This window comes from Girardinichthys multiradiatus, chromosome 11 (assembly GCF_021462225.1).
Source record: "Girardinichthys multiradiatus isolate DD_20200921_A chromosome 11, DD_fGirMul_XY1, whole genome shotgun sequence".
Taxonomy (NCBI): domain Eukaryota; kingdom Metazoa; phylum Chordata; class Actinopteri; order Cyprinodontiformes; family Goodeidae; genus Girardinichthys; species Girardinichthys multiradiatus.
The window spans coordinates 27562821-27579318 of record NC_061804.1 but is presented as its reverse complement, the minus strand read 5'-3'; the positions used below and the strand labels follow the sequence as shown (position 1 = coordinate 27579318).

At 38.9% G+C, this 16498-nt stretch overlaps 1 protein-coding gene across 4 annotated transcripts in view; it reads right to left on the bottom strand.

Annotated features, from left to right (window-relative positions):
- The window catches only part of ncor1 (nuclear receptor corepressor 1), a 72059-nt gene that overhangs the window by 44877 nt on the left and 10684 nt on the right, over nt 1-16498 (bottom strand). For 3 of the 4 annotated variants that reach the window (XM_047379338.1, XM_047379336.1, XM_047379337.1), the window contains exon 1: nt 3235-3380. In XM_047379338.1, the coding sequence (XP_047235294.1) occupies nt 3235-3291 (57 nt within the window). In that variant the 5' untranslated portion in view covers nt 3292-3380. Of the gene's footprint in view, nt 1-3234; nt 3381-3950; nt 4004-4847; nt 4905-6337; nt 6452-8752; nt 8936-9213; nt 9422-9560; nt 9656-16498 lie in introns of those variants that run through there. The other variant, XM_047379339.1, reaches the window with a different exon arrangement.

Genomic DNA, 16498 nt, shown 5'->3' with positions numbered 1-16498 from the left:
CGTTGATTCCTGACCTCATGTCACGTCTTCCCCCATTCTCTTTTGACACGTTTCCTGTCTGAATCCTGTGAATAAATGGTCACTATGGCCACAAAAAACACTAAGGACTTCCACCCTTTTGGGTCCATAAACACACCAACCGACAGTATTTACTATGGTACACTTTTGTTTAATCTTTAAATTAAAGATAAAGGTTATAGACATAGGCGTTGATGCATAAATGAAGACAATCTTTTAATTAATTAAAATAATTGAAAGCTATGACCTTAATCAAAGAACCTGTTCATTGAGGTCTGACCTCAATGAAGACCATGTGGAAAAAGCCTGAGGGGCTTCTCAAGAGCAAATAACGGTATGAACAAAACACACCTAACCATCTACCAACCACAGGCTCAACGATTCTAGGTAGGTGAGCAAGCAAGAACACAAGTAGTTCATTTAAAAAGTTGGTGGGGAGGGGCAAAAAAAGTAAATGCTGCAATTTATATTTTACTGAAAAAATGTAAACAGCATGATGAGTGGGCTGAAGCCAGAGTGGGAGCGAGAACATGCTGCTCATGAAGCTGTGATTGTTGAGGGTTTCAGTTTGTCACTGACTCCATTTCTGTCTTCTGAGCCTTTCACTATCTCTTCTGATGCAATTGCTATGTTTATGCCACGACCTGTTGAAGAAACCTCCTTCAACAGGTCGTGGCATTTTTATTACACCAGTTTATATTGAAATCATCAGAAAATACACAGTTTATGGATTTTAACCAGTCAACATCTACACATGAAATAGTTGGAGACCCAGAAAGAGGGTAACAAGGACAAAGTGGCCTTTTCTTCCAGCCTCTGCAGCCAAGGAACAACAATTTACCTTCCTCTTGGCACAAGGCCACGAGCACTCTGCCATTGTTCAAAGTCCAAAAGGTCTGCCTGAGTCTGAGAAGGGGCAGCCAGAGGGGTTAGAATCACTGAACCACAGCCACAAAAAAGATCTGTGTGTTTAAACATTAGGTGATTCTGCAATATTTAAATAACCGATAAGGCAGTGGTTTGGCAAGGCACTTCTCAGAAATGCTGTTTGATATGACAATATTTATTATTCCACTGCATACAAAAGTTGTTATTGCCTCACACAATACGTCCAAACAAACAGGGGAAACCAAGGCGTCTCCTCTTCCCTAAATACATCAGTTGTATAATTTTACAACTTCTACAGTCATGACCCACTGTGTCAAAAGAACCTCCCTGAGAGGGTTCAGCTTATTGCCAATTCCGCTTGCAAGTCACTGTGGTTATCCTCGTAAGGCGGCTCTGCAGAAGGTCCATTCTAGAGAAAGAAAACAGGTGCTGTAGCAACCTGAACTTCACTGGGAGTATGTGGAATACAATCAAAGTACTAATGTAGACCAGGTAATGTAGATGTGTTCATTTATTCCCCTTTCAAGCTGCCGGGTTTTCCAGCAAACACTTGGCTTTATTTTATTTTTATAAAAGAGTCAGAGTGCGCAGCGTATGGTGCTGGAGGGGTTAAGCGCGTGACCACATTTATAGGCTATAGCCCACGATGCGGCCATCCCGGGTTTAAGTCCCGGACTTGGCGGGCTTTGCCTCAATGCCTAACCCTCTCTCTTTGCCCCTTTCCCGTCTGCCTACTGTCAAAAAATGAAAAATAAAGACCTCTAATAACGAAAAGAGTCGGAGTGGACTATGCATTGGAAAATGCCTAATCTTGATATGGCATGGTGGTGGCAGCATTATGCTGTGTAGGGAGGAACAGGGAATCTGGCTAGAGGCAGAGAAAGATGTATGGTGCTAAATGAAGCAAGAGGTGATTCTTTCAAGTATTGATTTGGTGCTGAAAGCAAATGCACACCACATATTTCAGTTTTTAAAACTAGGTTTTCATTTTCTTTCCCCTTCAGTTATGTGCTACTTTGTTCAAACATAAATATTGCACAGAAACACATTGAGGTTTGTGGTTGTAACGTGACAAAAATGGGAAAGTGAAAGGTTTAAGGGGTGTGCTTACTTTCTCAAGACGTGGGTTATTGTAGGCATATGTAGATAAAGAAGGTTACTCTACTGTCCTGGTACTACTTCATCTAAAAATATTCATGGGTTTACCATTTCCTTCTAAGACTGCAAGTGTCTAAGTGGACACTTGCAGTCAGAGTCCTTAATAAACCCATGTCTTGTTCCTGCTAACAATGTTTTCAAGAGAAACCAGTTTGTAGACGCAGGAATGTTTAGACTCTGTTTTGATATGGTTCGTGGATAACGAGACTCCTAAATACTGCCTCGCAGTTTTAGTTAAATGTCTCCTTAAAGGTCTCCTTACACCCACAACTGTCTGAGCATAGCATACAAAGCAGTCCACGTCACAGAGATAAGGCAGGAAGATGCAGCAGTTGAACTCAAAGACAGGTTCCTTTCTGGTTGTAGGTAAAGAACACTTGGAATTTTAGGGGAAGCCCAGATATCTTAGATCAACTAAATAAAGTGAATGACCTAAAATAGAGTTTTGAAAGGACTGCATAATAAAATAGGTACTGATTCGTTTTTATTGTCTTCTTAAAGCTGGGGGTACAGCAGACATGAAACTCCTTTCTAAAATGTCTTTAATGAGATTCGGTCCAGTATTAGAGATCAGATGAGGACATCTATGGTTAAAACATAAAATACACTCTGAACTCGGGATTAAAGTGGCTCCAAAACAAATGTGACGCCACATAATGTCCTTTGGGGATGACCCACTCTGTGACAACAGTCTTTTTTTGTTTACAGCGCCCCTGTTGAAGTAAAGCTCCATAAAGCCTGAATTTCAAATCTATTGCACCGGTGCCTGCAAATCTTGGTTTCATCCTCACATACTGTACACCGAGAAGAAAATAATACAATTTTCCTAGATTAAAAAAATTATTTATTGTACAAAACACTCCTAATTAAACTAACACCCTGTGTAACATTTACATTATAAGCCAAAAAGACAAAAAACAAACAAAACGCAGTCTGTCATATTCATGCCAACCATCAAAAGTGAACAATCAAGTTTTTCCAAAGCTTTAACTTTGAGCAGAGGTCATCTGAGTACAAGTAGTCACGTGTTGTATTGTGCTGTGACTGTTATGCCAACTATGGGATAGTAAAGGGCTTCTCCTATTGTATCCATAATATCAACTCAAATATATAAGACAAGATACAAGTTTAGCATCGTGTAACTCCATCCACGACAGTAGAGAAACTTACCCTTTGTTTACGGGCATGGTTCCTCCTCTTAAAAAACAAAATCAGCTTCTTCCTCATCACTTGATTTCTGAAACAAACAGCAATCTGAAGAATTCTTATGTTTATACAGAAACATTACTGTAGAGTTTGACAGGCGTAAAGAATTGTCTTTAATATTTCAAGCTCACTTTGTGTTTTTGTTTAAAAAACTAAGGGATCTCTGAATTTTTCCAGTAATCCACCTAATAATGATTTTTACTTAAAGAGTGAGACAGACAAAATACTGGGAATTCTTCTGTTTACAAATGCTGGTCGCAATGGAGAGGGGGGACAGTGGGAGCACTGACCCTGAGAGAGGGGCCTGTTTAGCAGGTTCACACAGAACTGGTCTCTGTCCTGATAAAAGGCCGAGCCAGATGGGCCGCTCTCGTGGTACACACTTATACGTTTTTTTTTTTGTGTGTGTGTTTCAGACGACACGGCCTTCAACCCCTTCATGCAACACAGACCACAGACAGACACACCCACACATCCTCACTTCCTTTCCAACCACTCTCCTTGGTGTGAGAGGAGCGAGCAGCCAGGTGACTTAGCAACCAGATTAGGCCGAATTGTCAGAGAGGTTTAAGAGAACTCAGGTCAGAGTTAGGTGGTTTCCGTTGCTGATGGCATGGTGAGCGCCATTTCTGCAGCGATATGCTAATTAGAAAGGATTAATAAAACAAGCAGATACTCACGTTTTGATGTTATCATGGTACACCTTTGTGTCTGATGGCTGGTTATACAAAGGCTTAAAAAAGAAGAAAACGCAAAGAACAGCAGCTGAATTCATCATCACTGTTGTGCAAAAAGCCATTGTTGTGCATTAGTATTAGAGCTGCACCGAGAAATCAGCAGGTAACAGGAATTAGACAATTTGTAGCTTGATCAACCCTAACTATAACGCATCATATGTACGTTCTATCAGGTTGCGCTAACATCAACATCCCTTCTTGTGTGAATGCTCAGTGAAGAAGACTCAAGGTTAGCCATCTTCAGTATCGGTGAGGAAGCAGAGAGATGTGACAAGGTATTTAACTGCAAACTGTATTTTGTTTACGTTTTCAGACATGTCTGCGGATCAATCAGGCTGTGAGAGAGCGAGAGAGAGCTCGACTTTCAGCAGTTAACAAGAAGGCCAAATGTCATGCAGCAAAGTTGCTCATTTATCCTTTAGAGCTTTTAACCTCTTTTAATCATAGAAATGTTGGCAGCCATTTGTATTTCTGAGATATCGCTAATCTTTCGAGTACAATGCTACAGCTAATTTAAAACTCTATAATCATTCTGTCTTTGCTTTAAGTGTGTTTTCATGTGACTGCTCTCTCACACACATGGTAGCTACCTACCCTCTGCTCCCAGCACATATAAATTAAACACCACTCATGGCAGGAAGGCTAGAATAAAATACTCTCCTTTATATTATTCCTTATTTATATTTATATTGCTGTCCTTGTTATATTACTGTTCTTAAAGTGAAATGGGAATCAGCCAAAGTTGCTACTAGCAGCCCAAACAAAATTATTATCGGTGCATCTCTAATAATCAATCCTTAAAGCCATAAAACACATAAAATAGACAATTAATTAACATACCAGCTCAACCTTAGGACCAAGACCTTCCAATATTTTATGGGCCTCCTCAGCTTTTTTCTGAAAAGAAAGAGTTGACATCAAAACACAAACTGAATCATTTTCATTTTAATCATTTGGATTTAGTTTTCCCTCACACAAAAAAGTTCAGGAATATTGTAAACTAAAAACAGAGGAATAAGAAAAGACCCAGAATCAAGATGAATTTAAACTGTAAAAAGCCAGTACATTGAGCTTAACCTTTGCCTTAAACCTTTTTTTACTTTTTGTTACATAATAATACATTTCTGTGTACTTATTGGGATTTTATGTGAGAAACTGATCCGTAATACTGCATAATTAAGAAATAGAAGGACAATGGTATAAAATGATTTTAAAAATCCATGACGTGCATTTGGATTCAACTGTTTAGTCCGATACTAAATAAAATGTGGTGCATCTAAATTTCCTCAGTCATCCGCTAATTAGTACATAGCTGAAAGGGTTTGTTGAACTCATTTTACTCTTCAATAAGGGCTAGTGAGACCAACTGGAAAATCCCAATGAAATACATTGATGTTTATGGTTGTAACGTGACAACATGTGGGGAAGTTTAAAGCCCTGTAAGTCAGCAGCTGCTCTAGGAAGAAAAGAGCAAAAATGATTATGCCAAAAAATGATTATGAAGGCTAGCTTGTGAGTTTGCCTGGATCAGAGCAGACTTTTAGCTTAGACAAGAACATTAGGAACATAATGACTAAGTGTTTAGTTTCCCAAGCCCATCTACAGACAGAGACAAACTGCAGTGGCCAGACTAACTGACGTGAGCGCCTTCACATCCTCAAGGGCTAATGGCTGACTGAGAAGGAGAGAGTACTCTCTGGCCACAACACTGTCTGACAGCCATGAACTGCAGTGACCTCCACAGAAATGTTTTTCACCTTCATGAAAAACAGCTACATTAGACCACCTTTAGTGTTTTTTAAGAAGTAAAGAAATGATCAAACATTTAATGGATTCTACTGAAAATACATGCGTCCTCTCTTGCACTGCAGCCAAATTAATAAACCAAGAACCACAAAAACGTCCAGCATTTTGTAACAGTGGATACAGTCGAATCATTGTTCTGAAAATAAAAATACTGCTGTGTTTTGTGGTGGGAATGTTGGAGCAGGAAACCAGAAGCAGAAAGAAATGTTGAGTTCACAGTAGAAGCAACTTAACAAAACATCTCCCTAATGGTTGAAAGTGACCTTTTCTCTCAAAGCAGAAACAGGCAGAACGGAGTGAAACTCAACTTAAAGAGAATGTTATTGTCCGTCTGTGGTTATCCCTGCTACAAGGATTTAGAGGAAATGCACATCTCCTTAGCTTGTTGAGGTCCCAGTTAAAACAGACAAATCAGCTTTATGGATGTAGAAGATGAAAAAGAGTGTTATGACAGGATAAAGGAATAGGACCACCATAGGAGATGGAAAGGTGGACTTTGTTGGTGGTGGGTACAGAAGACTTACCCTGTTTTCATCATAGATGATCTGAACTATGCTGCGGTGCTTGCGCTCCACTGGGGGAGGGGTAACTGGCTTTTCTGGCTCCGCTGGCTTTGCTGCTTCCTCCTCGAGTTGTTGCTAAGAGACAACGTCAGGATAAGATTTTCAAACTAAAGGCATCAAAAGAAAAGATGACTAAAAATCACACACAGTCACAAACTTCCTCATTTCAGCATTTATCTGTCATTTTTTTCCTTGATGAAAATGGAGCAAAGTGCGTCCTATCATCCTGATCTCTGAAGTCTGTGCAGGCTTTATCAGCATATCTGCTGATGGTTCAGCCCACAGGAACCACACTGATGATGTTCATGACTGTTTGCTGAAGCTCTTCTTACAACCTAAAAACTCCACAATATAAACTGATAGGCTGCATCATATTATGAAATCATGCAATTATGTGGAGGAATTCCACATTAACAACATGACTCAGAAACATGTTTATGCTGCATTAAGTTTCACCAAATGTGTTACCAGTATAAAGAGCCTGAATGCATAGGACTGAAACAATCAGCTAATACTCACTGCATTCCCAGCAGTTTTTTAATTGTGTACAATGATGTTGCCATAAGGATACATTTGTAAAGTATTGTGCAAACAAAATTAAATTCCTGAAAATCTTTGATGAATGGAAAACTGAGATCTCTACCAGCAAAGACCTACTCATATACGATCAAATAAAGGAAAACCCAAGCAAACGAAAGATTAACAAAAATACATAAATAAAACAACTTACCTGCCTATTAAAACTTTCTATTATTTGAAAAAAATAAATTAAGGTCCTTCCAGGGCTTTTTTAAAGTCTATCTATGAACTCACAGTGGAGTCCCACTCAGTCTCACTGAATCCCTTCATTTACAACCACAAACTAAAACTTATTTTTATTGGGATTTTATGTATCAATATAAAATGGCATAAACATGAAGCTGAATGGTTTTCAAATTTCTTACAAATAATCTGAAAACAGTTGCATGCATTTGTATTCAGCCCCTTTTACTCCGACACCTCTACATCACATCCAGTGCATCTAGTGGTACAGCTGTTTTTTGAAGATTAGAGATCAAACAGCATCTTGAAGACCAAGGGACACACCAGACAGCTTTCAACGTCACATAGCTCTGTTATCAGAAAATCAAAAGCGTACAGCATAACCGTAAATCTAACAAGACATGGAGGTTGACCGAAATAGACTGGTTCAGCAAGAAAGGCATTAATCCATCATTAATGACTCAAAATTAACTATCTGCACATCATCAAACTGGAACATGGTAGTGGCAGCATGATGCAGTGGAAAACCTGTTAAGAGGCTCCAAAAGACTTGAAACTGAAAGTTTCACTACTAAACACAATGAGAACCATAACCAACCTGAGCTACAACAGAATTGTTTAGATCAAAGCTCACTCACATGTTAAACAGCCTAGTCAAAGTCCAGACCAAAACCTAACTGAGAATCTGTGGCAACCATTGATTTTCACAGATAGTCTCCAATCAACCTGACTGAGACTGAAGTATTTTCTAAAGAATGGGAAAATTCAGTCTTCGTTCTATATCTGCAAGGCTAGATGAGACATACCCCAAATGATTGCAGCTGCAACTGCAGCGGAAGGCGCCTCCACAACATATTTTGCAAATCATGTTTCCCTTCCACTTCAGAGCTATGCACTGATTTGGTAGTTGGTCTATAACATATAACCCCAATAGGATACATTGAAGTTTGTGGTTGTAATGTGAAAAAGCAATTAAAAAAAAGGTACAGATCATTTTAGGCACAGAGTCAAACATCTCTAAGCCAGTGCAAAATACCTGCATTATTACATGCGACCAAAGCGGACCCTGTATACATCTGTAGGGCTAACACATGCAGAAGGAGTGGCTTTGAACAACACGCTATCTCAAAGGCAAGAAGAAGAAATATCATTTAATAAACCGCTATGCAATGTTGACCTGTACAGATCAATTAATAAACTGATGCTTCTGTCTCCCAGCCAACAATTTCTACCAATTCACATTTATCTAACTTAGAGAGCACCCTGGCTAGACGTCCTTCATTGTAATCCTTATTCAGATTGCTCTCTGTTACATACTGATATATATGTAGACAAAAATAAAAATATATAATTTAGAACTAAATGAAATGTATTGAATATTGTTGTTCATGCAAAGCGTAATGTATTTTTACCTAAAACATCTGGTATTTTATCATTTTCATACTACATTTATTCTGTATATTTACATAGCAGGTCTGTCTTGTATTGTTTTACTGCCACTTGTTTTCAGAATGGGGTCATTATGAAAACTTTTATTAAGGCCAGGTTTTCTTATAGAACAACCTTTGTATTCAGCTTTGCTCAGAGACAACGTGCCTGGCTAGCTAAACCCACCTGCTTTTTCTTCAGCTTCGAAATCTGCTGCTCCACTTTCGCAATCTCTCGGTCCACACGGTCCATGCTCTGAATCAGCTCCTCCTTGGAAAGCTTGGAAGGAGATGTGTCCTGCTCTTCCCCCGTGTGCAACGAAGATCCTCCTGCGGACGGGGATTCCACTTTGACAGTGAACGGCGATTCCTGATTAACAAAATAAAATAAAATAAAAGAAACAGTGTGAATTGTTATGCTTGATTTTATAAAGATTTTAAAACTTTACCACAAACGGGGCCTGTAATGTTGCATCTATTGCAACAAGGGCATATTCAAGAAGGCAATGTTAAAATCGGCAAGAACCAATCCTTCTTTTAACTGCATTCATTTCTGCGTCCTCCACCAAATAAAGTAACAATTCAACCTGGATTCAGTAGAAGCCAAAATGGAAGACAAAAGCAAGCCAAAAAAACATTGCGCCCCACCTTTCTGACCTCCACAGTTGCTCTTAAACTGTCCTGTACAGTGTGGGGCATGGGCAGCACAACACCCCCGGCAGCGGGAGGGGTGCGGTTGATATGGGACTCGGTAACGGTCTCCATGCGAGGGCGTTTGGCCTCCAGGGCCTCATGCTCTGCCTGGCCTGTGACGGAGTGAAACTGCGGATCATAACCATGGCGTCTCTCTGGAGGCCTGGCAGATAAAAGCAGACATGAAACGTATTTATGGAACAAACTGTATACAACAAAACCTGAATACATGTGAACAAATGAGAAAAGATCTAATGTGAATATAAATAAGATCTGCTGTTTAGACGACAGGGTGAAAGTACCTTTCAGCCCCAGGGTGGAACTCGGAGAGTAAGGACAGGCGTCTTCGACCCTGTGGATCCTGCATGTGTGTGCGGTAGTCTGGGATGGGGAAATCCTTTAAGAGGAAGAGGAAGAAAACAAAAGACTTAACAAGCAATCTGATGAAGATCAGCACAGTAGAAAATAGGGGGTCTCCCATAACAACAACAACAACAACAAAAAGAACAATATCCAACAAAATTATCAGTTGCAGTTAAGCATTGGCTGGTTACTAGTAACAATATAACCCAGTTAAGGTAACTTGAAAAATTTTGGTTTCAAAACCACAAAAATTTCCCATCATACCATTTCTAAGTTTGAAAGTGGTTTGAATGAAAGACCAGAAGGACTGCAGGAGTGACTGGAGCTGTTTGTAGCAGCACTGCCCCTCCTCAGCTAATACACGTTACCCAAAGTCACAAAAGTTACGAAAACAGATTTATGGTGTGTGCTCTTTCACAAAACATTTCCGTCATGAGCCCCCAAACACGAATGACCTCTGACCTCTCTCTGGCCATTTCTAAATCAAAGTCAAGACAGACTGCAATGAGCTTTCAGAAGCACAGCCGGCGGTGCGGCTCAACAGGGGGTACCGTGCCGCATCGACGTCAGTGCTATGGATAAAATCTGCGTCGGACGTCTCCTCGTAACTGTCTTTTCAAAACAATAAAGGTGGTCAAACACTAGATCCCGTTATTAAGTGGGTAAAGGCTTCAAATTTAAAATTACTATCATGCATTCTTACTCAAAGTTATTCTGAGTCTTGTTTTCTCTTTTAAATCTTAAGGCTGGATGAGGTGGCACAAACAATAAGTCAGTAATCGCTACATCACTGCCTGGACCTGCAAAGCAGCTCGCCCCAATACATGTCAGCTGATGCAGGGCTATGCTGGGTGAGTTGGGGCACTAACAGAGGAAGGATAACTTTAACTCCTATCGCCACATCAGTCCTTTCAGAAAACACGAGCCCCTTTTCCCATTTGGGCTGAGCAGGGCCGAAAAGTGACGTGATTAGACTGCTGTTCACTGATTCGCCAAAAACATGGTCAGTCGTATGTCAGCGGCATGAGAAAGTGTTTGCTGGGAAACGCAGAGAATTAAAAGCCACAAATTTTAACTGCATATTGTAGTGGTGGGAAAAACTCAAGAGCAACTACAAAAATATTAAGGACCAGAACGGCCGGAGCAGGTCGAACCAAAAGCCGTGGCGATGGTTCGAAACTATGGATAACATTTATGGTCATCGTCCAGCGAGTTCTGGACAGGAAGGTGGTCTGGACTCCACAACCTCACTGTTGGAGGACATTATGTGCGGTGGTGAGTGCTACTTTCTACAGAACAGGACTCTGACGTCATGTGCTGTTATCTTAAACCCCATGGCACCACTCCGCTCTCCCCTGTTCTATTCAGCACGAGACCTGTTGTGTTTCAACAACAGGGGCTTCGAGCCAAACCTCCAGCCGTCAATGGAAACAACAGGTCTCGCGCCGAGTAGAAGGAGGTATAGCGGAGGGGAGCCATGCGGTGATGGAACCATGAATGGAAAAGAGGCAATGGAAACAGCAAAAATGAGCCTTTATTCCACCTTGAAATGTTTTATTTAAAAATGGCAGAAAGATTAAATATTTTATGTAATAAAAACTACTCCTAAATGTACCAGGTGTTTAATCTGGATTTCTGCTCAAGTCTCTGCATCAACATAACACAAAAATATTATTAAAAAGGTAACATTATTATTACAAGGTATAATCAGCATTCTATTTCAGCAGCAGAAGGAATAATTGTTGCTCATGTATTTCAAATAAAATAATGTAGATCATATTTTTGTGAAAATACTATTCTTTAGGTTATCATACCACAAGAATCTTATAACCCATGACTACTTACAGTTAAATCATTCACATTTGCAGAACATCTACTGTAACAAGCAACTCATACATTTATAAAAAGAAATAGATAAAACCTCTGATTTTTTTTGTCCACGGGACTCGCTTCTTGGTTTAAATGAAAAACCACGTCCTGAGGTAACATTGTTGCCATGAAGAGTCCTGCAAGTAACCACACTGCTCATTATATTGTTTGAAACATAGACCCTTTAACCCCACCCAATAATATCCTGTAAGCTCTCTTTAAGATCTAATAAAGTTCTAATAAAAGCAACAATTCCCAATTAACTCCATGCTAATTGTGTAAGCAATCAGTCACTCTGAATGCAACCACTTAGAAGTCTGATGTTAGAAATTCCCACCATATATATTTGCTCAAATTACAACTTTAATAATTACTTTATTAAAAAAAAAACAACCACTTGTAAATGGTGCAGAACAATTTGCAGGTAAAGTCCAAAATGTTATCAGCACAGTGCTGCTGCCAAAGACAGATCCAGTTTCAGGAAATATTCAAAAATTCCTCTTTACTTGGATTTAAACAAACAATCGAATGCCCGGAATTAGTGCATTGATAGTTTTCCATGAAACGGAGCTTCTAAGAAGTATGCCTTCCAAAAAGAAATAAGAACCATTATCCAATATTTACAAAAGTAAAACAATTTGCAAGAATCAAATGCTGAAACTCTACCGAGCTGAGCAGATCCGACTGAAAGGATTAGAACGGATGCTTCGATTTAATTTAAAATTTTACAATTATAAGATCATTAAACATGTTTTTCCACCAAAGCAATAACAACAATGCCTTCATGGCAAAAAAATATTCATACGCACATAAACCTCCGCATCAGAATAAGTCTCATACCAGGTAACTGTAAATAGGATGCAACATAAGAAATCGGGCCAATCGCTGTCTATAAGCACCACTGTTTAACAGTTTTAAGTAAGAAAAAATCAGAACATAATAAACAGGAAGTGATTAAATCCTGCTAAAGGCTGACTAGAGCTGATGTCATTCATTTATACTCTACTGGTTGCTTTGAACATTTTTTTCTTCCGCCTATTTTGTTCTAAAATGACAAAAAACATTAAATTCAGATGCCCCCTTCAGATTTTAAACAATAATTCAGCGAGAAAGCAACATCATCTTCTTATTTTTTTCTCTCTCTGAGCGTGCATTTCCTCCATCTAAAGACGGAAACACAAGAACAGGCCCACGCACTTGCACCCAGATCTGTCAGAAATGTTTCAGCTGCTGCTGGTTCCTCAGTCACTACATTCAGCAGCAAGGAGGAGGAATGCTTCCTCAGACCAGAACTGCAGACCTTTGGTCCAAAATCTCCCAAGATGAGCATCTACAAAATACAAAGTCGTCTGAAAGGTTTCTGAAAGACAACAAGGAAGAAAGGCTAGCCTATTTGAGATGAGGCACAATGTCCACAAAGCAAGATTATTCATTTTTACATCCAAAAAGTTAAAATCTGAATCTGAACATTTAGATCAAGGTAACAAATGATAATATACATATTACTGTCCTAGTGCAACACCACTTATAAAAGCCAGTCTTTTCTATCTGCCTTTGAAGTGGAATTAATAACAGATGTTTTAACACTACAGACTTATTGCTCCCTTAACTAAAAAACAAATGTGTCTGAAATTATTTGCAAACACTAAAACAAGGAAAGACAGATTTATCATGGCTAATATTTGATATTAATTCTGCTTTATTATTAGAAAACTTAGAAACAGGAATATTTCTGACGAAAGTACAGTTATAAGCTCAAACGATACTTGTTGCCTTTGGTAATGGGCTTCTACATTTCACCCTGGAAAAATACATTTTTATTCCGCCGAGTTATTCCAAGATATATTCATATTATTGGAAAATATTTTGTCCTTTTCAGTTGATTGTTGAGGTAGATATTTGAAACTGCCTTTCTTCTTTTGTTTAATATAATTGAAATTGTGTCTTTAAAGACATGGTTAAACTGCAGGATTCCACTAAATCTCCCCATTTCAAAATTCCATACTTTCCATTCCAGGTTCAAATTTGTTCCAGAATTAATCAAGAGGTTTTATCCTTTACAGCTAAATACAAGACATTTACCTGGTTGGTTCTTATTATCTGCACGTTACTGAAATGATGAAACACAATGCTGAGGGTAGCTTTCAGTGCTGTTTCACTGTTTTTTTTTGCATTGGTACAAACTAATATAAGCTCTACTTCCAAACATATAAACAACTTGAATAATCTGAACAATATCATCTTAAATTAGATATGGATTTCTAAAGTCATCTGTGATGCCTTTATATTTTGTGTAAAAATTCACATTAAAAAAGAAAGAATGCTTAGTTTGGCATCTTAACCAAACCCAGTTTGAAAGCAGGATAGTTAGTTGGAATGGGTATCAACAGAGCACGGATGCTGAAAATGTTTAAATGCTTTGTATGGTTTTGTTCACTTTCATACTGCACTTTTAAAAGCGAACCAAGTGACAAGGACAAAGTTAGGCAGTTACAACATCTGGTCATAAGGGGCGCTATCACAGAAAGCTGCAGGCAGCTAGCTAACGGCAAACATGAGAGGCAGGGAGTAGAGGGTGACACGGGAGTGGATTTTCTCTCCTGTCCCATCCCGCTCCCACAGAAAAATGTCTTGTCCCATCCCAATCCCAGGCCAGCATAACGAAAAAAATCCTGTCCCGTCCCACTCCTGGTAAATTGACTCCCACTCCCATCCCGCTCCCATTCAGAACGACTCCCACTCCTGTGCCACTCCCTTTTTTGTTTTCTTCATTTAGTCTTTTGGCAATTTCTTTGTTTGAAGGACCAGTTAGGTCCCTGTTTTTAGCTGTAGTAAAGGCCAGTTAAAGTAAAAAGAATAATAATGAAGAAATAATAAAATATCAAACAAGGAAACCTATGCCTATCTTAGCTGAATAAACAAAATGTACATAGTTGTATTTTACTTATTTATTAAGTGACTTTTTCTTTTGAACAATGACATTACTTTTATGTTTCAAGTTGCTGAAACAAAAGAAAAATGCACCTAGTAAGAGAAATGTACTTGTTGAACAAAAGGCCAAAAAGGCATTACCTTCACAATTTAGAAACTGTACCTCAATGGTTCACAGCCCTGGTCCTCAGGGACCCCTTCCCTGCAAGTTTTAGATGTGTGTCTGCTCCAGAACACCTGATTTAAATTCTGACATGATCTCCTATACAGGCATCAAGAATGGAGGGTCAAACTGGACAAAATTAATACAATAAAATCATCATTAAATAAATAAATGTTGTGAATGTACCATAAGTGAAGTGAATGTAACATGAAAGAAATGTAACATTAAATGTGCCATTAAATTAAAGGTACCATTTATTTATTTAATATATCATTAGAAACAATAAATGTACCATTATATCATGAAATGGACTATTATGCAATTAAATGTGCCACTGAATAATTACCGGTAAGTATAATTTTAAAGACGACACGACGTAATTAGTGGTACACTTAATATTTAATGATGTATTAAATAAATTGTACATTTAAAGGTTCATTCAATTTTTTTCTATTTCGCAACATATTTATTTAATATCTTCCCTTGATGAAGCCTTTCTACGGAGTCCGCGAGGGAACAATGGGGAATTTATTTCTCTTTTGTGTCCCCACGCAATAGTCTTTGTGTTATTTCGCAATACTTTGTGGGATAGTTTCCAAACCAGATAACTGCAAAATTGAAACAAACACTACACCCGTTTTGAGATTTATTGAGTTTTATTTTGAAATCGGCCTTAAATAAAATGATCTTCAATCAGACTAAAAGACAGTTTTTATCCACAAGCTGTCAAACAAACTACTGAACTCTGGACCATAAAACTGCATGAAAACACATCTGTGACACTTTATTTCCTTATTACTGCTGCATGATGTGTACTTTTGTTTGTACGCCATTAGTGTTTTTGTTTTTATCGTGATTTGAACGGTTCTTCTTATCCGAAGCATTTAATCGCATTGTTTACTGCGTGTTAACCTGCATATGACAAATAAACCATATCAATGACATATCAGTGCTGTTTGTTTTATGAGCTGTTTGTCATCTGTGCTGCTGTTCCAAAATGCCGAACCCAAAAGTATTGCGTGGAGACGCAAAAGAAAAAAAAATCCCCCATGTCCCCTCTACTGTGGCAAAGTCTCTTAAATCTTTAGAGCACATGCATGGGTTTTTTTGGTCAGATGAGACTTGACACATGTTGGTACTTTTGGTTTGATGAATGAAGAGATGCAGGACTGATTCAATCCAGAATCTGTCTTACAAGTGTGCTTTAATCACTGGTGAACTTGATTACGACTAAACACGTTTTACAAGCAGCAGACTGCGTGTTAAAACCGCTACATTCAACTCTCCTGAAGTTTGGTAATATTTGCGACTTTCCTGTCAGCTCTATGAGTTTAATAGATAAGTCCTTACTTCTGACATTACGTTACAAATCCAATTTTACCACGTCCAGTTCTCCACCTGGGTTTGCTCCCTCCATCCTGAACACAGGTGGAAAACATCGATCAGAAGCACTGTTGGCTTGTGGGTCGTGTAGTTCGTTTGACTCGCATTATAGTATATGCTTCTTGAAAAAAAACTACACAATGGCGGCGTCGATCCAAGTTTTATTTTCTTAAAGTTTATAACAAAGTCTCAGTTTTACATTTACAAAGACAATTGATCCTAGTTTATTTTCCCTCCTATTGGTTAGCTCCCGCTCCCCGTCTGCTCCCGTTCATGTTTTATCCTGTACCGTCCCAATCACGTGATCTTTACTGATGCTGTCTCCCGTCCCGCGGGATTCCCATGGGAATCCCGTGACTCGTGGGACTCCCGTAAAAATTTCAGCCTCCAGCAGGGAGCAGTAAAGCAAAGGATCGCTAAGAGGGAGAGACTGCTATTAGTCAGACGCAGGGCAATGATTTAAACGTTTTTAGATCACATACATGCCTTCACAGTTATAAGATTTGGTTAGCTGTATAGTCTGGTTGCAGA